Below are 26,542 nucleotides of genomic sequence, written 5' to 3' on the forward strand. Positions count from 1 at the left end.
GATTTGCCTTTTTCTAATGACTAATGATGTTGAACATCTTTTCATGTACTTATTGACCGTATGTATATATTTGTTGGCAGAATTACTATTCAGATCCTTTGCCCGTTTAAAAAATTGTGTTGTCTTCTTGTGAGGTTGAAAGACTTCTTTATATATTCTGGAGACAAGTCCTTTAACGTGTGTGTGGTGTGTAAGCAGTTTCTCCAAGAATGTGCCTTGTCTTTTCACTTTCTTAATGGTGTCTTTTGGAGCCCCAAAGTTTTCGATATTGATCAAATCCAATTTATCAATTTGTTTCTTTTACGAGTCATGCTTTTGCTGTCATATCTAAAAAAATCTTTGCCTAACCAAAGATCACAGAGATATTCTCCTATGTTCTCCTCTAAAAATTTAATACTTTTAGTTCTGACATTTAGCTCTCTGATCCATTTTGAGTTCATCTTTGTGTGTGGTAAACGATAGGGCCCTGTGTTTCTCTTTGTGTGTATGGATATAGCATTACACCAGCACCATTCCTTATAAAGACGCTTCTTTCTCTGTTGAATTGTCTCGGCACTCTTGTCAAAAGTTAGTTGACCGTAAATGGAAGGGTTTATTCTGGACTCTCAATTCCATTCCATTGATCTGTTATATGTATCCCTGTGCCATTACCACACTATCTTGATTACTATAGCTTTATATTAAGTTTTGAAATATTTTTCCTACATTATTGTAAAGTTTTTAGTGTTGCTTTAGTGTATGTTTCAGTCTTGTCTCCCCAGTTAGAATGAATGCACACTGAGCCCCAGCTCTGCCATCTCAAATCACCAGGCAAGTTACCTGAGGTTTGTGGACTTCATAGAAATAAAATTCCCTATCCTTCCTACGTCGCAGAATTTTTGTTTGTTATTGAAATAACAAATGCACGGACTTCCCTGGTGGCGCAGTGGTTAAGAATCCGCCTGCCAATGCAGATAGAACCCTTCCCCGACCAGGGTTCTATCCCACTGGCCGCGGAGCAACTAAGCCCGTGCGCCACAACTGCTGAAGCCCATGCGCCTAGAGCCCGTGCTCCGCAACAAGAGAAGCCACAGCAATGAGAAGCCCGCGCACCACAAAGAAAACCCTTGCCGCAACTAGAGAAAACCCACACGCAGCAACGAAGACCCAAATGCAGCCAAAAAACCCCAAAAAACCAGAAAGAACACATGCAGAAACACTCCAAGCTGTAGTTTTTTATCATTGCAGGGACGGTTACTAGGCTCCACCTGTGGTGAGTAGATTTTTACAATTTAGGGTTATAGTGTCCTTGGTAAACCATGCAAGCAGAATTAATCCTCAGCCTAGAGTGTGCATTTGTCTTTTAATTGGAAGTAAAGAGTGATTTTTCTTCACTCTCCTCCGCTACCTTCCTCTAGGGAACCAGCTCTCACTCCTGCCCGAGGCTTAACCTCGTTCATCTCCTCATCGGGAGGTGATGCATTCTCTTTGCTGAGCTAGACTTGGTCCAGGGCGTGGATGCAAGCCCGTGCCCGGTAAGGTGAGGAGTCTTCTGGAAAGGGCAGCTGAGGGAAGCGCAGCATCTCAATATTACGGTCCACGTGGCTGAAGTCCTGGGATGCCCTGACAACATGGGGTTGAGAGTAGGGACCCTAGCTTCTGGTGTTTTCTGTAGTTTGCTCTGTGCCGCAGAAAGCAACCCCTCCCCAAGAGCACAAGGTCGTTTCCAAGTGTCACTGAGGGGGAATCTCTGCTTGATGGAAACACACTTTCTTTCTCAACGACAGTCTGTAGGCCTTATTAATCCTGTTCATAAGCACTAAGGGTTCTGTATCAGAGCTGATGGACGTCTGCATCCTATTCCAGAAAAAGTAAACTTTCTTTACTACGATAGAGTTAAAAGTAACCTATAAAAAACTCACTCAGCAGATTTTCTGATAACTAGAACCCCGTTAACCAGCATCACACGTTTATAATACAAATGATCTTTTGAATAATCTCCATTAGTCAATAAAAATCCTTAAAATACCTTTGAAATGAAAGCTGAGATTATTGTGTGTGTGTGTGTGTAGAGAATTACCTTTAATTGCATTACCAACTTCTAATGATTTACACTGGCGTTCTAACTTAAATATGCTTGACATATATTAGCATACGTATTATATATGCTTAACTTAAGGTTTTTAAGAGCGTGCCACTTTGTTGCTGTGCTGACTGAAGAGGATACACGCTGTGTTTCTGTCAGGGTTCAGGAAGTTGGCGTCTTTATCCTCCACATCCTTCTCGAGCACAGAGTCGAGAAATGGGTTTCCAGAGGTGGCCGCATGTGTGGGTTCAGTCCAGGTCAGAGCTGGCCCTCGACAGAGCCGGGCTGGACGGTGCTCTGTGTGCTCCCTGTTGCTGGCTCACCCATGTGTGCCCGGGCGCATCAGGAGAACAGCCCCCGTCTGGTTTCTACTAGCCAGGGCTGTGCACTCCGTTTCTGCCAGCTTGTGAAACCTTTACCCCACCTCCCGTTCACCCCACTCACCAAGCTCGCCGGGGCCCCATCACTTCCGGTAAAGGAAAGAGTCCCGGCAGCAAAGGCATGACCTGCCTTCTCAATGGAGGGGAGCTTGTCTTTCCCAGACAGGCCAGCTGTGTGTCCCATCATTGTGGGAACATGATACATCTTTTATGTTTTAATTTATGCATCTTATCAAGTGTCTTCTCTTACTCAACCATGTTCCTGTTTCAACTCCTCTCTGGCGAGGTTGCTGTTTGGTAGATCTTCAATTATTAAGTAATGGGGTCTTTGTGTATACTCAGGATTTTAATTTTGTTTATACAGAGCAAGAGTCTTTTATTTGGGTGGTAAATCTTCATCTGCCTTTATGAAGGCTGACAGAGCCTCTCTAGTAGGGAGTGGAAGAGAGCAAGCCATGCAGCACAAGCATCCCGGAGTTTAATGCCTCTGCATCCTTCGTCTTCCTCTGGTCCAGGCCAATCCACGATAACTGGAATATTTCCCAAGTAAATGATACGGATCAGTATCGTATGCGGCCAGCTTTCAACAATCCACAGTAAATGGCAGAAAACATGAATAATTTAATCCACTCAAATGGCTGAGGGCCACCAAGCAGGTGATCCCCACATTCCCTAGAGGAGCACAGCCCTCGCTGAGCACCCCAGTGTCAGTGTGGCTCCCCTCTCCCCTGCCCCGGGATTTGGGGACCCAGCCGCGGCCACCTGAGCGCCGCGAGGAGTGTCATCTTGTCACCGGCTGTGGTCCCAGGTCTGCTGACCTTACTGTGCCAGAAGTTATTAGACGCCAGAGAGGAAGAGTTTCGAGTGTAGCTCCAGCGTGTGTAGACTCCATCCAGAAAGTATGGCTTGCGGCCGCAGTCGCCCACCCACGCCCTTTGCTTTCCTTCTTGGCAAGTGGTGTTGGGAAGGAGCGAGGGAGACAGTAATACCGCAGTTATACCAGCCTGTGACGCTACTGACGGGAAAGTCGCAGCCTGTGTGTAACATGGCACGGGCGCGTTTAGTATCTCCACTTCGTCCCTTTGCCCCGATGTTTTTTCCGCCGTCCCGCGCAGCACGCGGTGCCCTGGTTCCCTGACCAGGGATGGAACCCGCGCCCCTGCAGTGCAAGCGCGGCATCTTAACAACCGGACCGCCAGGGAAGCCCTGCCCAGATTATTGGAGCTTGACAGTAAACCCCTTTTACACGTCATGCCTCTTTTTAAAGTGTAAAGACTGAGCAGATCCTGAGTAACCGGAGATCTAGGTCCTTGGTCTTTCCTTCTTCAACACTTCGGTCGACTCAGGTGGGACACAGAAGGCGGCGTCATCTCCAATCACGAAGGCAATCTGCATGATTACGGCAGTATTTGGCAGTACTTTGATACACTAGAAAACAACATGGAAATCAAATTACACTTAACAAGGGGACGTAGCAGAGCCTGCAGTTGAATTTAAAGAACAAGGACAGTCAGTGGGCACCAGCAACGGGACGGTGCTTCCTGTGGAGGAGACGCGGAGCTGGGGGCGCTGGCCTCACGTGGACCCAATGCCGTGGTCGCCAGGACCGCTCGGCTGGCAGGGGTTTCTTCCCCGCAGGCTCAGGGCCGAGCTGGGGAGGTGGGGACGCGGCTCTCCTCTGTGGCTGGCGACAGGGCATTGCAAGTGTTTTGCATGGTGCGTTTTAAGAGGGATCTTGACGATTTAGGAACTCCAGGGCAGCGTGTCTAGGATGGGAAGACTGTGGATAAACCTCAGATACGGGATAGTGAAAGGCAGTAGGAAAGTTTGGCTGGAGAGAATAGCCTCAAAAGTACCTGAGAGCTGTCTTCACACATCGGAAAGGATTTTTATCTTACACACCTGTCACTGTTTACTTTATGTTGCTCAAGAGGGAAAAATTAGAATTAGCGGGCTGTGGGGAGGCAATCTGGCTGCATCCGTATTTCTAGAAGTGTGCATACATGCCACAGTGGGTGCGAGAGACTTTCTTACCTTCATTTTTAAAATTTTATTTCCGGATCGTTTTAGACTTACAGAAATGTTGGGGGAAAAAAACAAAAACCCAAATATAGAGAATTCATGAACACCCTTCACCTAAACAGCGTACGTAATTGTAGTGCAGTTAGCAAACCATGAAGTTCACATTGGTGCAGGACGATTAACCAAACTACAGACCTTACTCAAGTTTCACCTGTTTTCCCACTAACATCCTTTTTCTGTTCCTGGATCTAATCCAGGACCCCACATTGCACTTAGTCCTGGTGTTTGCTTAGACTTTTCCAGTCTATGAGGCTTCCTCAGTCTTTCCTGACCTTGGCACTTTTTTTTTTTTTTAGTAAATTTATTTATTTTTGGCTGTGTTGGGTCTTCGTTGCTGCGTGCGGCCTTTCTCTAGTTGCAGCAAGTGGGGCTACTCTTCCTTGTGGTGCATGGGCTTCTCATTGCAGTGGCTTCTCTTGTTGTGGGACACGGGCTCTAGGCGCATGGGCTTCAGTAGTTGTGGTACGCGGACTCAGTAGTTGTGGCACGCGGGCTCAGTAGTTGTGGCTTGCAGGCTCTAGAGCTCAGCCTCAGTAGTTGTGGTGCATGGGCTTAGTTGCACCACAGCATGTGGGATCTTCCCGGACCAGGGCTTGAACCCATGTCCCCTGCATTGGCAGGCGGATTCTTAACCACTGCGCCACCAGGGAAGTCCCGACCTTGGCACTTTTAAGGAGCAGTGGTCAGTTATTTTGCAGAAGAACGTCACTCAATTTTGGTTGTTCAGCATTTTCTGTCATGAGGTTGAGGCCGTGCATTTTCGGGCACGAATGTCACAGAGGTGATGTTACACTTTCTTAGCGCATCCCATTGGGGGTCCATGATGTCAGGATGTCTCATTACTGGTGATATTAACCTTCATTCTATCTCTGGATGAAGGTGGTTTCATCCCCTGTAAAGTTACTGGTTTTCTCTTCATAATTAATACATACCTTGGGGGAGATACTTTGAGACTGTGCCATATCCTACTTCTCCTTAAACCTTTGCCTACTGATTTAGCATCTATTAGTAAATCTTGCCTGAAATATTTTTCACTGTGGTATATACTTAATGATGATTTTGTCTTTCCCTCATTCATTTTATACTTATTAATTAGAATTCATCTGCAGGGAAGAGCTATTCTTTCTCCCCCAATTATTCAATTATTTTTGTTTTGGTTAGCCTCACAGGTATTTATTCTGTGGATTACAATCCACTGCTATTGTTATTTATTTTATTGCTTGAGCTGTTTCAGCTTTGGCCGTTAGGAACTCCTTCAGGTTGGTGCTATTTTTTTTTTTTGATGTGCCCTTGTCCTTTAAAAAAAAGCACAACTCTTTCTTATTTTGGGTGCCAGAAAATGTTTAAGGCTCAGCTTATATTTTCCTCGCTCCATCCCTGAATCAGCCACTTTCCACGGAGCCCAGATTCCTTTAATGGGAGAATGATATTTAGAAACCAGTATCTAGGGGCTTAGGTGTAGTCTTGCTGGTAGGGTGCCATTGTTCTCAGCAGACATAGCTAGGAAATGTATATATTATATACATATTTATAATGTGTACATTATAAAATACATATTTTATATATGTGGGTAAATGTATATGTATTTGTATTTACATATGTATACACACATCTATGTATATTTCTGTATCTCTATCTGGATATGTATTAAAAACTGTGCATTCATACTAATAATTCCATTGCTAATCCAGCACCCCTGGGTTCATTGTAGCCTTCTCCCTTTCTTTATTTGTAATTTTTCTTCATTAATAGAAAGCTGGCTCTCATTATTGACAGTATATTTACCTATTTATTCAATCCTAGTATGCCAATAAAGCTTCAAAACTGGTAACCCTGCGAGAAACAGATTTCCTAACTAGAGTCAGTAATTGCATACAGCCTCTTTACTTTAAAAGAGGTACTTTTAAAGAGGTGGCCTCTTCTCTTTTCTCTTTATCCTTGATGTTCTGCAGTTACATTGTGATATGTCTGGATATGGGTTCTTCTTCTGTCAATCCTGTGTGGCGTTTGGTTGGATTTTCAAATCTAATTCATTTCATGCCTTGGTTCTGAAAAATTCTGTCTTTAGTTCAAATATTGCCTCACTATCATTTATTTATTTTAACACTCCAAATCTGGAGGATGTGTGAGTGTTGGATCTTCTCAGTCTACCTTCCTTCTCCTTTACTGGTTTTCATAGTTTTTTGTGTCTCTGACTCTGCGCTGCGGTCCAGGTAATTTTTTTGGTTCTCTCTCATAGTTGATTAGTGATTTTTCATCAGTGACTCACTGTTTAGTGATCTACTGAGTTTTTCCATAACTACTTTTCATTTCCATAATTTCTAATGGGCTCTGTCATTAGCCGTTTAAGTTTCTAGTCAGAATAGTATTTTCCAGGCTTACTCAGGATGGTTCTGTCCTTCAGTGGCTATGTTACTCTTTTGTAATACAGTTCTGTTTTGTTTGTTATTGTTTGTGTTCCATTTGGGTACCCTCTCCCTGACATGCTTTTTGATTTAAATTTCAAACTTATTGTTTGGGCACATGAAATGTTACTATGGTTCTAAGACTCAGAACTACCCAAGAACAAGCTCAGCAGGGCGGGGCTCCCGCCTCATCCCTGGTGCCAGCCCCCTTCTGGCCAGCCCCTTCCCACCCACTGTCTTCAGCTTCTGATATATCCTCCCAGTATTTCTCTTGCACAGATGAGCAGAGAGGTGTATAATGTCTTATATCCCCTTCTTTCTTACATGCAGGATAGCAGATCATAGATATTCTTTTGCAGTTTGTCTTTTTACTTCACGGTATATCATGGAAATCACTGCAAGCCAGGGACCCTCCTCCTTTTTACCGCTGCATGGCACTCCACTGCCTGGAGAGTACCATGTTTGTCCGACCACTCTCCATCTAGGTTGTTTCCAATACCTTGCGCTTTAACCAGTGCTGCCATGAGTAACCCCGTGCAGTCTTTACTTTTCACACGCTTGTTGCTGTGCCTGGAGGGTAGATTCCTAGAGGTGTAGTTTCTGGGTTAAAAAGTGAGCTTTGTTGCATACCGCCAAATTTCCCTGCAGAGTGCACTCCCATCAGCAGCCAAATTTCCCTGCAGAGTGCACTCCCATCAGCAGCCAAATTTCCCTGCAGAGTGCACTCCCATCAGCAGCGTGCCTGTTTCCTACAGCCTCACCAACAGAGGCCGCATCACACTTGAAAAATTTTGCCAGCCTGATAGATGACAGTGGTATCTTGATATTGTCTTAATTTTCACTTCTGTAAATATAAGTGAGTTTGAGCCTTTCCTGTGTTTGGAGGCCATTTTTATAACTTTGTCTGTTCATGTCTTTTTTTCCTATTTTTCTCTTGGGTTTCTGGTTCTTTGTCCCTCAATTTTTATGAGAGTTTCATGTATTAGGGTTATTAGCTCTTCTCTTGTGGTGTATGCTGCAAATACTTCCCTCCAACTTGTAGTTATCTCTTTACTTTGTTTAGGGTTTGGTTTTGTTTTGCCCTGCAGACATCTTTATTTTTAAATAGTCAAATTTATCCATTTTTGTTTTGTTGCTCTGGATTTTGAGTCATAGTTAGAAGGTGTTTCCCTACACCAAGGTTCAAGAAGCATCTATTCGCATTTTCTTCTAGGAATTATAGTTTCTTTTCTCTTTTACATTTAGCTCCCTAATCCATTTGAGGTTTACTTTTGTATGTGGTATGGGATACAGATTGTATTTTATCTTTTTCCAAATGGCTGCCCGGTTGTCCCAGCACCATGTATTAAAGAGTCCATCTTTATCCCACTGGCTCGAGATGCCAGATTTTCATACACATTCAGGTTTCTTTCTGAACTTCTGTCCCATTGGTCTGTTTGTCTGTTTATCACCAGTACTACCCCTCCTTTTTCTCATTGAAGTATAGTTGATTTACAATATTGTGTTAGTTTCAGGTGTACTTGTGAAATTTCTTTTTTCAGATTGTATTCTTTTGTAGGTTATTACAAGATATTGGGTATAATATCTTGTACTATACAGTAAATCCTTGTTGCTTATCTATTTTAAGCACAGTAGTGTGTCTCTGTTAATCCAGTACTCCTACTTTCCCCCCCACCTTTGGTAATTTGTTTTCTATATCTGGTGGGTCTGTTTCTGTTTTGTATATAGATTCATTTGTAATATTTTTTTCGATTCCACATATAAGTGAGGTCATACAGTATCTGTCTTTCTCTGTCTGACTTACTTTACTAAGCATAATATTCTCTAGGTCCATCCATGCTCCTACAAATGGCAATATTTTGATATTTTTAATGGCTGAGTAATATTCCATTGTGCATATACACCACATCTTCTTACGTCAGTTGTCTGTTGACGGGCACTTAGGTTGCCTTCCATGTCTTGGCTATCGTAAATGTGGTGCTGTGAACATTGAGGTGTGTGTATCTTTTTGAATTTGAGTTTTCATTTTTTCCAAATATATACCCATGAGTGGAATTGCTGGGTCATATGGTAGTTCTCCTTTTATTTTTTTAAGGTACCTCCATAATGTTTTCCATAGCGGCTGTACCAATTTACATTCCCACCAACAGGGTACAAGGGTTTCCTTTTCTCTACACCCCCTCCAGCATTTGTTATTTGTAGACTTTCTGATGATGGCCATTCTGTAACTCTATTGGGTAACATAATACCTCTAGGACAATGGTGAACCGAAGTGGAGACTGGGCATTCTTGCTTTGTTCCTGATCTTAGTGGAAATGCTGCTGGTCTTTTTACAATAAATAAGATACTGGCTTTAGGATTAAGCTATGTATATTTTTCCATGTTAAGAATATAACACTCAATTCCTATTTTCTTTAGTTTTTATAAATGGGTTTTAATTTTGTCAAAGGATTTTTCAGCATCCATGGAGATAATATTATTTTTTCCTTAGCTTTATTAATACAGTGAATGATATTAATGGATTTCCTAATACTGAACCCAACTTTCATTTCTAGAAAAATATCCTACTTGGTCATGATATGTGATTGCCTAATGTGATATTTAATTCTATTTGTTAATATTTTATGTAATATTTTTGCATTGAAATTCATAAGTGATACTGGTCTGCAGTTTTCTTTCTTTGTTCTGTTTATCTGATTTATCAGAGTTATACATGCTTCATAAAAGGAGTTGGAAAGTTTCCTTCCTTGTCGGTGCTCTGGAATAATTTCTGTGTAGTGCACTGGAATGATCTGATCTTTGAAAGTTTAGTGGAATTCCCCTGTGGAACTGGCTGGTCCTGGTGCTTCTTGTGGGGTACTTGCTCAAAACCCTTTCTGGTTTTTTCTCTATGGCAGTCATCTGTTTAAGTTTCCTATCTCTGATGGGGTCAGGTTTTGTCATCTGAATTTTCTTAGGAAGTTATCCATTTTGTCTACATTTTCAAATTCATTTGTATAGAAATCTACAAAATAGTCTCTTACGAGTTTTAAAATTTCTTGTGTTTCATTTTATTTCCCTGTGTCATTTCTTATTTTCTGTATTTGTGCTTTTCCCCTTTTTTTCTTGGTTAAGTTAGCCAGTGGATTGTCTGTTTTGTTAATTCCTCTCTCCCCACCCCCAACTCCCCAGGATTTACATCTACTGTTTTTCGATGGAAAAAAACCCTCTACTTCATTAATCAGCTTTTCCCTCCATTATTTCCTTCCTTGTGTTTTCTTTTGGGTTACTGTGTTGTTCTTTTCCTAGTTTTTATGAGCTGAGGTTTTATTAATTTTATTCTTTCATTTTTATTGGTAACATGTTAGTATAATGAAGTTTTCTCTGATAACTGCTTTAAATCCATTGCATAGATTCCGATAGGTAGTGTTTTCCTTGTAGGTTCTTGAGAAGAATGTGATTCTGTGTTATCAGGGTATGAAGTTCAGTACATAGCCGTAAGATCTACCTTGATTGAGAACGCCATTTAGATCTTCTGTCTTCTTCTTACTTTTTGGAACCCTTGCTCTGCCTTGTACTGAGGATGGTGTATTAAGTCTCCTATGATTAGCATGATTTTGTCTCCTTGTATCTCTGTATTGTCTTTGCTTCGTAAAGGTGGTGGTTATGTTGTTTGGTGCATAGATGTTCATGAGCATTAAGTCTTCACTGTGAACTATGGCTTTTAGCATTAAATATGTCCTCTGTTGTATTTAATGCTTTGTGGCTTGAAATCTACTTGGTCTATTCCTTCTTTCTGTTTTCATTTGCTGGTATATGTTTGTCCATTCTTTTTATTTTTAGCCTTTCAAAATCATTTTATTTTAGGTGTGCCTCTTGTATACAGCATATAATTGGGTCTTGTTTTGTGAACCAAATTTAAAACCTTTCTTTAAAAATAGGTGAGTTAAGCTCATTAACGTTTGACGTGACTGATTTATTTGCATGCAACTCTATCATAATATTCCATAATTATGTATATTTTCTTATATTTGCTATTTCTTTATGCAATCTGTATTCTTTGCTTTTTTATTGAGATTTTTTATTTTGGATTTAGGAGGATTTGTATTTTCTAGTGATTAGTTTTGTATTTAAACCTATTTTAATGTCCTTAGTAATCGGTTTTGTCATTTAACTCTTTACTGTCTGATTTATCAATTTTTTCCCAGTATTGTTTAATATGCTCCTGTCACTTATACAGTATTGGCCTATACACAGTCAGAATTTCTCGTAGTGTTTTTTTTTTGTTTTTTTTTTTTTGCGGTACGCGGGCCTCTCACTGTTGTGGCCTCTCTCGTTGCGGAGCACAGGCTCCGGACGCGCAGGCTCAGCGGCCATGGCTCACGGGCCCAGCTGCTCTGCGGCATGTGGGATCTTCCCAAACCGGGGCACAAACCCGTGTCCCCTGCATCGGCAGGCGGACTCCCAACCACTGAGCCACCAGGGAAGCCCCCACAGTCAGAATTTTTCCTCTTTCCCTCCCCCTTCGTCTCTCATATTTTAGTTGAATTATTTCTGCTTTGTCAGAGTATTTAATATTTGCACATTAGTCTTTCGACCTAATCCCACCTTTATTTTAAATTTAGTCTTAGATGTACATCTAAATACTTTCAAATGCTTACAAAAAATCCTTATGCTGGAATTTTCCCAGTCATCGCTTGGTGAGATAAAGCTTACCTTCACGTAGAATCCTCAGGAAGGGCTGATGGGTGTGGTATTCTCTAAATTCTTGTATGTTGAAACTCTTTTTCTGTAATCTTGATATTTGAAGGACAGCTTGCTGGATTTAAAATTCTTATTTCATATTTTCTTTCCTTGAGATTGAAAAGAATGTTTCTCCATTGTCATCTTACTTGTATGTTGGTTTTGAAAAACCTGATGCCAGTCCAGTTCCTTTGCACTCTCATTGATCTGCATGCCCAGGGGCCTTGAGGATTTTATCTTTATCTTTGAAATCTCCTAGTTTTATTAGGATATATCTCAGCGTTGATCATTCTGGGTTAATTTTCCCAGGTGCCCTGTGAGCCTTTTCATTTTAAGATTCAGTCATTTTTTTTGTTTTGGGGAAGTTTTCTTAGGTTACAGTTTTAAACATTAGCTTTGCTCCATTATTTTGTTTTCCTCTTTTCGGAACTCTGATTTATGAACACTATTCCTTCTTTGTCTTCCATTTCCACTGCTTCCTTTCCTACCCTTTTTTTTTCCTTTATGTTCTTTTCCTTCTCTTGGTTGTGCTCCTGTCCTTCTTTAGTGCCCTTTATTTTCATTTGAATTTATTCTCCTTATTGCATTTTATAATTTATTCCTCATTTCTGAGATAATTGTGCTTTTTTCCTTCCATTACTTTAGTGAACTCATTCAAGTCTCTCCTGGTTTCTCCCTGCTTTTGTCCCTTTCTGTTTTTACATTTCTAATTCAAGGTGGTTTTTCATATCTTCAAATGTTTGTTTGAGCGTTTAAGTATGTTTTTAGACTGTTTGAATTACAATCTTCTTTTGATTCCTGGTTGTTTTTCAGGAGGGATTTTTATGTTAATGCATGTTTTGTAAAGATTGCTGGTCTAATGGCAGTTCTTCTGTTAATTTGGCTGAGTCCAGGTATAGCAGGTGTCTGTCTGTCTGTTTTGGTGATGGACAGGGGAGGGTGTGAGGCTCCTGGTATTATGGTCCTCGTGGCTTGCAGGACCCTAACTTCCCCTCTTTCTCCTTCTCACCACCCAGCACCCAAGGGGCACTCCCCCAACTCATTTGCCTGTTTCCCTCTCAGGACCTGTGAGTTTGGAGGGGAGCCTCTTTAAATGGCGTCTGTTTCCACGGTGTGGACTTTGGAGGCCCTGCCCGGAGTCTGTGCTCCAGGGCTCAGGCTCCCCCCGAGCTGCCGTGTCTGGGTGGGTTTTCCGGGGGCAGATCACTCACACCCTCACTGGCGTCCCCGCTCCGTCCAGCTCACAGCTTCTGCCCTTGCTCAGCATGGAGCCACGCTGGGGGTGTGGGCTGGAGTAGAGGGGACCCCGCACTGGGGTTTGGTGGCTTTTCTTTCTCGCTGGCCGTATTCTCAGATGTCAGTGTTCTCTGATTTCAGGTTGTGCCCAGGGTGTGGTTCAGTGCAGAAGTGACTGTGACCTTTCTGTATTTCCTGGTGTTCAGGAAGAACTGTAGGGAGAGGGGTGACTGCCTCTGCCCTTGTCTCAGCCGCATGGATTCCACACTTTATTTACCCCAGGACATTATTCTCAATGGTTTAAGGGGCTCAGATGTCAACGTTTTCCATTTTCATCCTCAGGTATCTGTTTTAAGGCATGTTAGGGAAGAGTAACCCTGGCACTCTAAACCCATGATAGGAGCTTTCTATCAATATATTAGATAAATCCATTAAGTAAAAAAAAGTCAATTTAGAAAACCATAAATAAATAGGACAGATAATGAACAGATTTGGCACCAGTCATGACGATGGTTTGCCAGTGACTGAAGAGGGTGTGCAGGCTGCCCGTGTGCTAGGGTGCTTTCTGACTCAGGTGGGAGCTGTCCACCAGCGGGGCCGCCCTCTGGCCCAGGGACCCAGGATGGAATGCTGGCGCTGGCAAGAGGTGGACGTCCTGACCCTCAGCTCTGTGTCACTGAAAACATCGTTATCCTGCAAAGTACACAGTCTTCGCACTTAGAGAGTGAACCGTTTTCCTTTAGCATTGGAGGGTTGCTTTTGTAATTCATCTTTAGTTCATGGAGAAGCAAAAGCCAAATGCTGACTTTCCCAAAGGTTATCAGTTATGGGCTGTGTGTGCAACTTTTGAAATAAATAAAATTAGTTTACTCTTCAGTGTCAGTAAGACAAAGAATTATCCACATGTGAATTATTCATATTGTATTAAGAAAGTATTTGCCTTGATACCAGGCAAAATGTATTGAAGCATATAGCCAGTTTCTTGAACAAAATTTATAGGTTTTGTACATTTTCAATATCAATAAACCAGTCACAATAGTTTATTACAAGAGTTTCAGCCAAAATTGTTTAAAATGACTATTTTAAATCCGTAAAGCTAAGTAAATATCAGACAATGCTAGAAATAATGAGGTTAAGTGTAATTGATGGTGTTTATTCCCGAAAGATAAAGTTTAAAGTCATCTCCTCAAATGTCCTATAAACTTTCCCAGCTCCACAGGGGTCTGTCTTTGCAGCTGAGGTTCTCAGAAAGCAAATTCAATTAGAGTGTCGTGTGCTTTACGAGGCCATCTCAAGTGAGATTTTGTTTGTTGCAGAAACGGGCATGCAGGAGATTAGAAGCAGCGGCGCAGGAGTGGGGCTGCCCCCAGGTGAAGGTGCGCGTGCCCACATCCTGGGGCAGCAAGGAGCCCGAGTCACCAGATGCCCAGCCCAGAGGCCACCTCCCTGCACCGAGGCCAGACGGTGGCCAGGGGCGACCAAGCGTGGGGGTAGGTTTCTGCTCCCACCAAACCAGCCTTTAAATGTCTAATGAAAAGTGTAAATAACCACCGTTCTGATTCACCTGCCGCTGTGATTTGTTAAATAGGTTCCTCAGGACGGTGGAAAGAGCTGGGCCCAGCCTTGCCCAAGATGCATTGCGGGGGAGTCTGTAAGTACATTAACCTTCTTGCTGTGACATAAAAGATAGACTTGGCCTTAAATATTAGATCCATAAAACAAAGTTCATAAAAACAGCAGATACGTTTCTAAGGAATGAGGGATGTAAATAAGAAGGTGCAGACAAGCTTTTCTTAGCTTTCTACCCGGCTGCGGACTGATTTGTTTCCAGCTTCAGACTGGAAGTAGAAATTGAATATACATTTTAAGTTCTTTCTAAAACACAGGGTTCAGGGAAGGGAACAGGTCTCTGGATATGGTTAAAATAGAGGTTATTTGAGTACATCTTAGAGAAAAGTCCTAACCTCATTTACTTATCCAAATAGGAATCAACGTTGTTTTTTCTCTTTTCCCTCTTTAAGCTTTTCTTTCATGTTTGCATAAACTTCACACAAACCACAGATTTCAGAAGGAGAAACACAGTATTCACACCATTAATTCAAAGTAAAGGGAGGTCTTAACGTGACCAGAGTCAGATTCTCAGTCTCCTGTGCTGGGCAGAAAATCGTAAAGTGTGCGTTAGCATCATGATACCCTCGTTACTAATTCTGAACTTGTTCTAAAAACAAGTTAATAGGTTTGAAACCGCTGTAATTCTTGGTTTTTGTTTTTGTTTTTTTAATTTTAAATTTGCGGTCTTCATATTGCAGTAAGATAGAATTGTGTTTAATTTCCACATAGAAAGCAGGAGTGTCTGTGTGTGTGTGTGTCTGTGTGAGTATTTTCAGGATTGCCCCCTAAAGATCTTTATAGAGAAACACATTGCTGTTTTTGATAAGCAAAAGACTGAGTCAGTAAACTGTAGTCTTCACGTGCTGCATTGCAGGCAACTTGTTTTATAGTGAGAGGCAATGACTCTGTTTTAAACTGAGGCCTAGAACTGTGTCAGTTATCGCCCACGCGAACCTCTGACTCTGTGACGTCATCAGACAAATATGAAGACAAAGGTTGGTGGCAGACCTGCCCCAATGTGCTTCTCTACTTTTTGTCCTCTGTCTTCCGGGAACTTTCCGCAGGTTGTATTGCGTTTTGTGGTGTGATCCTGAACAATGGTGAAATCAAAGATCCAGCAACTTGAACTTACCGAGTAAACAGTGCGACCCCATTATGGGTAGATTGCACTGATGCTGGTGACTAACCAGGACCTTCCTTGTTCTTATCCCATTTCCATGGAATGTATCTTTCAAATCCCCCATCTGCCGGGCAAACAGTTGGAACGTAATGTGGGTTCTTCATGCTCTGAGAGGTCGTCTTCTGGCACGTAGGGCTTAAAGAAAAAAAAATTTGGCCCAAGCAGCTGATTGGATCATTTAAGCTAATGTTCTGTTTGAACAACAGTACCTATTTGATTAGGGTTTTCCTTCCTTTGTAATTCCCCAAGCTTGCCTCTGTATGTTTCCTAGGAGATGAATCTGCGCACAGAAAACCTATATTGATATGTAAATATATCATTTTTTTGTTAATGCTCGATATTCTTTTCATCTAAATTTCAGAAAGTGACTTTAAAAAATCAGTTTCCCTTTATTTGTAGTTATTCTCAATAAAATTTCACCCAAGCTTGGGTGATTTAATATTTACACCCACTACTTCTAAAAGTCTTATGTAAATAAAGATTGAAATGTGAATTTGAAAAGTCACACCTCTTGATATTTGAACAGACTATAGCTGCATATATCTTCTTTTTCTAATAATATGGCTAGTTTCTCTCTTAAGCTTTTAAAATAATAAGACACTATTTTTGTATTCTAGAACATCAAAAGGCTCAGTGTTAAATAAAAAGCAAATAGTATTTTTAGAAGTGCAAGATCCCAGGGAGAAGTGCTTAACGGTAAATCACTGATGGGCAGCAATTCCAAATTTCAGAAGACTTTATTAAACACACAGCTCCATTCACAAGTGTGCCCCCCACTTCACACACAAGCCCGCCCTGTCCTGGCCCACAGTTCCCATAGCTGACCCGGGATGGCGACCTTGGCTCAAAGAAGCAGAGGTTACGTTGGGGAGTTTGTGTGGAATCCCTGACGGGAAACGTAGACCTGTGTTTCTCAGCTTGTTTGCTGCTTATCCCTGAAAACCTCCTTTGCATCCCAGTTCTCTGGGTATTTCTGACCTCAGCAGGGTATCAGCTGATCGATGGCTTCTGCTCTGAATTCTCACGTGGCTGTCTAAGCCCGCTGCCTGAGTTCCTGTTGTCTTTCTCCCGCGAAGCTTTTCCTTGTTGTTACCATGAGTCGTTGTTCACTATGCAAGGACTTTTTCTGTAGACCTTCTCAAACTCATTTTCCAGGCGGGCACGCGAGTCTCCTGTTTGGTCTGTTCCAGCTCACTGTCGTGGGGATGACTGTTTCAGTCGTTGCTGACAGTTTCTTAGGGTGATCACTGTTCAGGTTCAACTCCTAGTACAAGTTATTATTTAGAAACAACTCCTCTTCACCCTGAGTCTCCCTGCTCATGTTACGGACAACTGGGGTGAAGCCATCCCCAATTGTGGTGGTGGGACATGGTGTTATGTCACTTGGGGTGTCCACCCCCGACCCCGGGGCGGGCTGCCCTCACTGCTGTGCACCGTCCAGGCTGCAAGGCCAGGAGCAGGGTGATGGTCGCCGTCTCTAGCAGGCTCCTTTCCTTCCACGGGTGGTCCCAAGGCCGGGCTGCACCTTGCAGCCAGCTTCCTTCCTCGGTCAGCTCAGCCCACCTGGCACAGGGGTCCATGGCAGCCAAGTGTGCCATGGAAATCACGCTCTTCTTGGAGATTCTGCCCATTAAATGAAACCTAGTGAGGCTGGGAGAGGTCTCCATGATAACGAAAGGAAGATGCGTGAAAGCGGGTGGGCATTATCATGCAGGAAACTACAGGAAGAACAGTTAAGATGTTCGCTGGGGGGACAGCACCCTGTTTTCTGAATGGTACCTGGTCACTGATGCTCTACAGCTCCTCAGGGAAGGGGCCACCTTCAGACTTTATTGGGTCCGCGTGACGGTCACTTGTCTGTTTTTTCTCAGCTCCGTTCACCATGCTCGTCTCCCCTGCATCTCCCAGGGCATGGCTCCCTTCCCCTACCCGGCCCAAGGCAGCCTCTCAGCCCCTCCCTCCAGTCCCAGCTCCTGCTGGGTGGAGCAGCTCCGGGGCTCTGCAGTCACACCATCTCCTCCCTTTGTCCTCCCAGCCTGCAGGAGGGTGGGGCTTCTACTGGGGGAATATTTGCCTCCCTTCCCCTGTGTGGCTTCTCTTCTCCTCCGTCACTTGTGAAGTTGAATCCCTGTGTATGAAATACCTAGATTGATTTCCCTTTTCTGACTGGACCCCACCTGGGCTAATCATCTAAGGAGTGGACAAATCCTCCTGAAAACAAAAGCCTTGCAGTTTTAAATGTAGGCCTGTGGGTCTTGGTTGCCCAGCAGGCTCAGCATTAGGAGTGCCCACAGAGTGGAGAACCTGGGCGTTAAGTTGAAAAAGGTAGGCCTTATGTATTGCACATCACTGGTATTCCTTTGCTTCAATTTATCTCAGGTTATTGGGTTTTTAACCCAAGCTGGTAGTGAATTGCCACATAAAAGCCAACATGCAAAACAGGATGTTTTGGGTATTGTGGACCACCCCCCACTCCCAGTCCCCGACAGATTGATTTTGGATAACAGCCTGTTCGGTAGTGTTGAGGGCAGATACTAAGGGAGCAGCCTTAATAAGCTTCGATGTTACTCACTTTTTGACGTGGAAATCCTTTGCCGGACAGTGGTGTTGGGGGAGGGGAAGAAGAGAGGCGGGACGTGAGAGTAGATATTGCGGCGGGGGTGGGGGGGGTGGGGGGGGTGGGGGGGTGGGCGGCACGTCCCAGCTGTTGTCTGGGCTCCGTTTTCCCTGTAGGGACGGCAGGAGGAGCCCAGGGATGATTATTCTGATTCTGAATGGATACATTTTTTTCCTTGTACTACTTCTTATCTCCAAATGGGTGACCTTTAAAATATTTGCCTTATTTTATTTACCTATCTGTCTTATTAGCCACTGCTTCCTACATCTGTAGCATCTGTAAATACTGCACTGAAACGGAATGGACCCGGAAGCTGGTGTAAACAGGATTCTCTCTCTCTCTTGGGCCCGGGGGTCAGGCAGGAGCAAGGGCCGAGGATGAGAAGGTAACACTGTGCTGTAGGTGAAGACAGATCTGTGTGCAGTGGGCTGGTCTTCGTGTCCCGTTTCAGCAACAGTTACTCCTTGTGAGTCCTTTACTCTTACGTCCTGAGAGAAGGAAACACAGTCATAGAGGGATCAACGGGAATTTCATTGCTCATTCTGTAGGAATCAAATTGCGCTCTGTGCGTTTTCCCTGAGGTCTGTCAGGGACCCCAGAGGTCACCGGTCTAACCCTGTCACCTTACAGATAAGGAAAGTGAGGTCCACAGGGGTTAAGTGACTGGCCCACTGTGCACCATGGCTGATGGGGAGGTGGCGGCCCCAGGACCGACACCGCAGCCCTCTCCTCTTCCCGCTCTCCTGGCTGGTCCTGTGCTCATAGCCCGTGTGGCAGCAGCACTCCCGGACAGTGCACAGTGACGACCTGCTCTAACCCCTCTGAGGAGCACAGTGTGAGGTGGTGCTGAGGAGCACAGTGTGAGGAGCACAGTGTGAGGTGGATGTTGTTCCCAGACACAGTGAGAGCTTCCTGGCTGAGACGTAGGGTTGAATTATTCAAACGGTGGAAGAACAAGCTGGCCAAGAGAGGAGTTTGGCTGTGTCAGCGTAGCCAGACGTGAATCCCAAAATGGACGAGTTTGAATAGACCTGCTGCCAGAATCTTTGGATATAACTTCTGATGGTAAATGCTTTCTCTGAATATGGATGCCAGAAAAAGAGTTTAAAAATTTTTAACTGTGTTGTTGAGATCATTTCCAGGCTCTGAAGGAACAGATAGCCTTCAGGTGACTAGAAGAACAAAACTAAACCTTTCTCTAGGAATAAAATGTTATACTATGAGGAGACGGTGAAATGGATTTTTACAGAAGAGATAGTGTTTTAAGAAAAATGCAATTTAGATTTCCTACAAGCACGTTAGACTAAGCTAATGCAAATGTATCCCTTCCTGCTACAGATAAAAACATTAGATACATAGTTAATAATATAATAAGTGAAGAGAGAAGCAGAGCAGTGGATACAAACATATTCCTTTGTGGCTGTTGTTAGGTCTTGGCCTTTGTTGGGTTTGGTAGTAGAATGGGCCCAGGGCATGGGGGCTAGAATGCTGATGTCCAGAGATAGATGAGACTTTGGCCAGTGGAGATGTGGGAGCTAGAATTTGGACCCTTCCCTAAAGTTCTCTGCCTTGAAGATCTGCCTATACCATAAAAGAGGGTTAGAAGTTAAAGTACCGGTCGTACATGGGTGTGGGCTCCAAGTTTATTCTGTCTCAGTGCTACAAAAATCAAAAGTTAAAGCGTGAACATAAAAATAGACACGGACTATTAAAATCCTTAAGGCCTCGGTTAGTGGCAAAGTCAGAATCCGCCTGGAGGGATGCTTCCACCATCCAGAGCGTACAGGATTCAGAGGTGAAACAGCTGGCACTGTGCGTAAGGTCACAATACAGTGATATAAGCTATGTAAACAAATCTACCGTGGTGGGGCTGGGGGGTGGAGTAGGGGAGTGGCGTCAGGAACTCTTAACAAACAGGAGAATACAAACCTGTAAGAATCTGAATTAATAGAAGAACCTGAAGTTCACTATAAAGGTAAATATTTTAAGAATTTTAAAAATGACTTGAAAAGAATTAGAGCCATGATGCAGAAAAGGATGGTATGAAAAAGGAATTGGGAGGTTAAAAAAAAAAAAAAGAAACAACTTCTAAAAATGAATGATACAGTCATTGAAGTGAAAAAAAATTCTCAGGTTAGACACAGTTGAAGACAGAATTAGTGAACTAGGAAATTTATCTGGGGAAATCATCCAAAATACAGCAAGAGAGATAAAGAGATAAAAAGTGTGATTAGCAGTCAGAGGAAAGAATGAGAAGGTTCATTAGGGAATCTAGAAGGAAGGAATTTAGAATATGGGAGAGAAAAAGATAATGAAAAGATCTGATTTGAAAAGAGTAATGGCTGAGAATTTCCCAAAATTGAAGAAAGGCATTTGTAGACAAGTAGTTTTGAAGAAGAACAAGGTGAGGGAGATCACCAATCAGATGTCAAGATATATTACAAAGCTGTAGTAATTAAGGCAGTGTTATTGGCCTAGGGGTAGACAGACAGACAAGGGAATAAAACTGAGAGCTTCAGTTAACCAAGCAATGTGGCTCCAGTGCATATATGGCGGCTGGGTATATTACAGACAATGTGTTACAAGTCAGCTGGGAATGACCAGTTACTCTATAAATTGTGCCAGGACAATTGGCTATCCACATGTGAGGAAAGATAAAATTAGATCTCTACCCCACACAAAAATCAATTCTGGGAAGTGGGGGAAAGGTAAAGCACCTAAATGTGGGGGAAAAAAACCCCGAAACAAAGAAACCTTTAAAACCTTCAGTAGAAAGTATAGGAGAATATATTTATGACGTTGGGAAGATTTATAAAAACTAATAAACCCAAAGGGAAAGGACTAACATATTTGACTATGCACATAAGACGTTGCATATCAAAATTGCTCCTTCACTGTTTAAGAAGATACCATAAAGCAGGGGACACATTTGCAACACACAAAACAGAGAGCAGCAGACAGAGGGGTGAAGTACATGAACTGGCAGTTCAGAGAAGAGGACACCCGGTCAGCCAATAAATATTAAGTGGAGATTCAACCTCTCTAATAATTAAGGGCGTGCAATTAAAGCACCAAAAATAAAAATGTCTGCTGATGTAAGTGTGGGTGAGGATGTGGACCTGAAGGGTCTGTCCACTTTAGTGGAGCCAGTATAACCTGGCATAGTGACTTGGAGAGCAGATGTCTAGTAAAGGTGATGGTGGGTGTCCCTGTGGCCTGGAAGTTTCAATACTAGGTACATATTCAGATGTGCCCAGGGAAATGTGTACAAAATAATTGTAGCATTGTTTGCTTAGCAGAAAGCCAGAAACCACATAGACGTCCATCAATAGGAGGATGGATAAATGAATTGGCTGTATTTATTCAGTGAAATACACACTGCAGTGAGAATGGATGGACTCAGAAAAGGAAATTACAGAAGAAAATGACACCATTTAGATACAATTTTCAACAAGTAAAACGTCGATACATATTAACTAAAAGAATAAAAACATTCCTGAGAATGATGGACTGAGTTCAGCATGAGAAGGTTATTCCTACCTAGGGAGTGAGGGCTCAGGTATGGTGCGTGTTTCAGTCGTATCTGTAATATTTTACCTCTTAAGCTATGTGATGGATCATGGGGGTTGTTATATTGCTGTCTATACCTCGTTGTGTTTCTGAGAAGTCCTGGTGAGTCTTGGGTGTGATGTATGTGTGCATCCATCATGGTGAAACTGAAGAACATTAACGACAGAATTCCGGAGAGCTGCTAGAGAGACAGGACTGGTGTCCATGAGGAAACAGGGACTCGAGTGACAACAGACCCCCCATTGGTAACAGACACCAAAGACCTTGGAATAACGCTCTGAAATGCTAAGGGGACTGTCCTGTGTGAACACGTGGCTGTGCTAGGCTCAGAGCTAGAATGACCAGTGCAGTGGGAATTCTCTTCCCCCCATAGTAATTCACTTGCCAAAACTGACTCTGGAAGAGAGAATGTAGACCAATCACAATGGAATAATTTGGGAATGTTCTCAAAGGCTACCATCCCAGATGGCTTTATAGGTTTAAAGAAATCCTACCTGAAGAACACATGGATGACTTGCATTAGAAAAATGACTACATTGTTTGGTCAAAGGAGGAGGAAAAAAAACAAATGATCATCTTAATAGAGACAGAAACAGTGTTCAGTTACTCCAGATCACACTCATGATAAAACCAGAAATAGAAGGTTTATCCTGGTAAGGTTTAAGGATCCTCACACTAGGTGGGCATTTCTGCTGATGAAGAGAAAAACACAAGTTTGTTTTCTGTCTGCTTACCAGGGTTTCTAACTCAGACAATTAAACAAGGAAAAAGAAACAATGGCAACAAGAATTGGGAAGGAAGAAAGCTAAATTGTTATTTCCTGATGATATTATTATCTACATAGAAAATCCAAGAAAATCTACAGATCAACTACTAGAACTAATATTCAACAAGATTGTTGAATAGAAGAAAAACATGCGAAAATAGGATGGATGAGTGGTTAAAGAAATTGCGCTATACATACAATGGAATATTATTCACCCATAAAAAGAAGGAAATCCTGCCATTTACAACAACATGGATGGACTTCGGGGCATTATGCTAAGTGAAGTAAGTCAAACAGAAAAAGACAAATATTGTATGATCTCTCTTATATGTGGAATCTTAAAAAAAAAAAAAAGCTCATAGATACAGAGAACAGATTGGTGCTTGCCAGAAGTGGGGGGGGGGAGAAATTGGTGAAGGGGGTCAAAAGGTAAAAAGAAAACAGCAACAAAAATCTTTTTTAAAAGCAGCAGCAGCACTGGGTAAGTGGGCTCTTTAAGCTCCTGAGGCTCCTTCCAGGGCAGCGTCTTAAGACGTCAGCATCCCCTCCAAGGTGCCAGGATGTCCCTTCCTGAGCCCATGTCAATGAATTTGAGATAAAGCAAACTTATGTAAGAGAACAGCCTATATGTATTTTGGAGAGTCTGTCCTTAATGCCTGCTTTTGAAGTCCAGGAAAGCTGTGCCTACAATTTTTTTTGGTCTTAAACTCAAGACTTTTCCTAGAATATATACATTCATCCTTACACCCTATTTCTTTATTTTTGGCTGCGTTTGGTCTTTGTTGCTGTGTGCAGGGTTTCTCTAGTTGTGGTGGGTGGGGGCTACTCTTTGTTGAGGTGTGTGGGTTTCTCATTGTGGTGGCTTCTCTTGTTGCGGAGTACAGGCTCCAGGTGCGTGGGCTTCAGTAGTTGTGGCATGCGGGCTCAGTAGTTGTGGCACGTGGGCTCAGTAGTTGTGGCATGTGGGCTCAGTAGTTGTGGCACGTGGGCTCAGTAGTTGTGGCTCGCGGGCTCTAGAGCGCAGGCTCAGTAGTTGTGGCTTGCGGTCTCTAGAGCGTGGGCTCAGTAGTGTGGTGCGCTGGCTCTAGGGCATGGGCGCAGGAGTTGTGGTGCGTGGGCTCCAGGGTGCGGGCTCAGGAGTTGTGGCTTGCAGTCTCTAGAGCGCAGGCTCAGGAGTTGTGGCTCGTCTCTAGGGCGCGGGCTCAGGAGTTGTGGCTCGCGGTCTCTAGAGCACAGGCTCGGGAGTTGTGGTGTGCGGGCCCCTATACCCTATTTTTAAAGTTGCCTGTTTGTCTCACAAGCTCAACAACAGCTCCTCTGCAAAGCTCTTGATCCTTGTACATCTGAGGTGAGAGCGCTGCCTGTCGCACTGCTGTGGCTGGTGGAGCTGCGCCCTGCAGAAGCCTGGGCCTGGGTTCAGGCCTGTGTCTTCCTTCCCAGCGTGAGCACCTGACTCAGCCTCAGAGGAGTGGAGAAGGTTATGGGGTGTCATTTCACGCTACCTCCCCTGACTTCAGTGCTACCCACTTATCCTTTCCTTGGTCTAAATGGATTGCTTCCCAAACTTGATCCCCTTAAAGATATTCAGTAGGAGACTGATTATAAACATCGTGTGCTCATCGTTGTTTGAACTGCTCACCAGACGCTGTCGTTGGGTACCGATAAGTACTAAGCTTTGTTCGCGTCGGCCATGCCCGCCTCCTAGAAGGGCCCTAGCGGATTAGGCTAGGACACGTTCCAGCACACGGGAGCTACGGGACAATCTGGAACAGAGGTAAAACGTGACCGCAGGAATCAAGTCTTCTTTTCCTTGGTTTGTGCCCTGCTCTCCAGCACTACTTCAGACTTATACAGACAAATAATCCTTCCTAACAAGGTGGAAGGCCAGGTTCAAATATAGAATTCTTGAATTTCTCAGAGTGCCACGCCGGGACATGGTGGAACGAGGGAAAGCTGGCCCCTGGCCCAGCCCCCTCCTCAGCTCAGGCCCTGCTGCTCAGGGGCTCCTGACAAGAGTTTCCGGCCAGAGAAGTTCGGGAAATGCTGCTTCCTTTCCCCACCTTTGGAGGTGTGATGTACATTAGACTGTTGGTCCCGAGAATCAAGTGAAGAGATGGGTTTGATTTTGCTCAGCCTAGTATTTCTAGAACATCCTTTTGTCAAGGGACGCCTGTTATACATGTGCTTCTGAGACTGTTTTGGAAAACACAGGTCCATTGAACAAATCCAGCCTCTGTATTCATCGTGGTCTTCAGGACCTTTTGCAGCCTGGCCCAGCCTGACCTCCCCTGACCTTCCAGGCAGATCTCCCATCCCTGTCTCTGTGCACCATGAACCCTGGCTTCGGTCACCCAGGCAGCTGCTCTGGTTCCGGAACACTCTGACCTGCTGTTCTCACTGCCTGGGGTGCCATCTCCCATCTTGTAAGGTTCTGCTGTGCCTCCATGGTCCACGTTTGTGAAGCCTTCCCCACCCCTCGTCAGGTTCATCAGCCACAGCATCCCGTTCCAGTCACCCCAGTGAGCCATCCGTGTGAAACGGGTGTTCACGAGCCTGGGTGCTGCTTCCCTTGCCGACCGCAAGTCCTCAGTCTCTCTTGTTGGGTCCCCGTGGCTCAGGGCAGCACCCGCCTTCCAGGAAACAGGATGCCATCGTGGACCGGACTGCTCTGTCCCCCCACCGCCTGGCCCACCACTCCCTTCCTGGCCTCAGCCAGCGCAGCAAGCCTTCTGCTACAACGGCGCAGCCTTGGAGTGCAGGGGTGCCCTGCCAGCCTCTTCCCAGGGGCCACGGAGCCACACTGCTCTTTGCCGGGACAGTGGCAAGTGTGATAAAGGTTTTTGGTTGCTGGACAAGACCTCTCATTTCATGGTGGCACAGTGTCTGGCCACGGGTCTGCCCCCAGCCGTCCGGTGCTCCTAGTGACTTCTGCGGGCGAAGGTGAGGAGACAGGAGGTCTGCTCCAGGGGCGGGGAGGGCGGGGGACCGGGTGCGGATCCTCCCGACGCTGGGTTACTTCCAGACCCTGGCCCCTGCTGCAGTGTTTTTGTGCTGAATCATATTCCATATTTAGACATCATTTTTAAAAACTATTTATGAATTTATAAATGATTTTTATTTTTTTTCCCTCTCATAGAACTGTGGGAGAGAAGAGAAGTAACATTTATTGAGAACATTCTGTGTACCAGGCACTGTAGGAAGTGCTTTAAATATCTTATAGTATTTTATATATATTCTATAAATATGTACTTACCGCAGAAATAAGTGTTAGCTCAGCCGTTTTAAATGCAGTGCTTTGTGTTGGTGAATGTGAAGCCAAGGTAAATTGATTCCCACGACATGCTGTTTTATCATTGTAGGGACATTTTAACCATCTGGAGAGTTGGTAGAAGATGCAAGCTGAAAAAGGAAGATTCCAGTTGTGGTTTTGAACCCTCATGTGCCAGCGAATGTAAACCTCTCCTGGGTGGATGTGTGTGCCCACCTGTTCAAATAGCGCCCGGTACCCTCCCGTCAGGAAATCCCACGTCCTCCTCCGCTCCAAAGCCAGAAGAGCCTCCAAATGTTACTCCTCATGAAGCCTCCTTTCAAATGCATCTTGCTTGAGAAGAAGATCAATTACTTTATTTAAAAGCTTAAAAAATTCAGTATCAAACTTCCCGTGAGGTTTGAGAACCCTGTAGCTTACGGAGCCATATCCAGATGTCGCCCCACTTTATACTTTTCTGTTGTTTTGTGGATGTTTCCAGAGCTGCTTATGTACTCTTTTTTAATTAAAAGTCTTATTTTTATATTGAAAATGCTCTATAATCTTAAACTGAATTTCAGTAAATGTTAGTATCCAGTCTGTTCTGTGTGATTCCCCAACTAAACTTATCAGGCACAGGACCACCTTTATGTTAAAATGG

General features: G+C 43.7%; 1 protein-coding gene across 6 annotated transcripts in view; it reads left to right on the top strand.

The window, feature by feature from the left end:
* The window catches only part of C16H10orf143 (chromosome 16 C10orf143 homolog), a 106,067-nt gene that overhangs the window by 12,751 nt on the left and 66,774 nt on the right, over positions 1-26,542 (top strand). For 3 of the 6 annotated variants that reach the window (XR_009522378.1, XR_009522377.1, XR_009522379.1), the window contains exons 2-3: positions 14,207-14,380; positions 14,479-14,541. Coding sequence is in view for 3 of the 6 variants with exons in the window: in XM_060033832.1 (XP_059889815.1) it covers positions 14,207-14,380; positions 14,479-14,541; positions 25,994-26,023 (267 nt within the window). In the remaining 3 variants the exon portion in view is untranslated. Of the gene's footprint in view, positions 1-14,206; positions 14,381-14,478; positions 14,542-15,565; positions 16,628-22,605; positions 22,944-25,993; positions 26,482-26,542 lie in introns of those variants that run through there. The other 3 variants (XM_060033833.1, XM_060033834.1, XM_060033832.1) reach the window with 3 other exon arrangements.

The sequence above is a fragment of the Delphinus delphis genome, chromosome 16, assembly GCF_949987515.2.
Source record: "Delphinus delphis chromosome 16, mDelDel1.2, whole genome shotgun sequence".
NCBI classification, from domain to species: domain Eukaryota; kingdom Metazoa; phylum Chordata; class Mammalia; order Artiodactyla; family Delphinidae; genus Delphinus; species Delphinus delphis.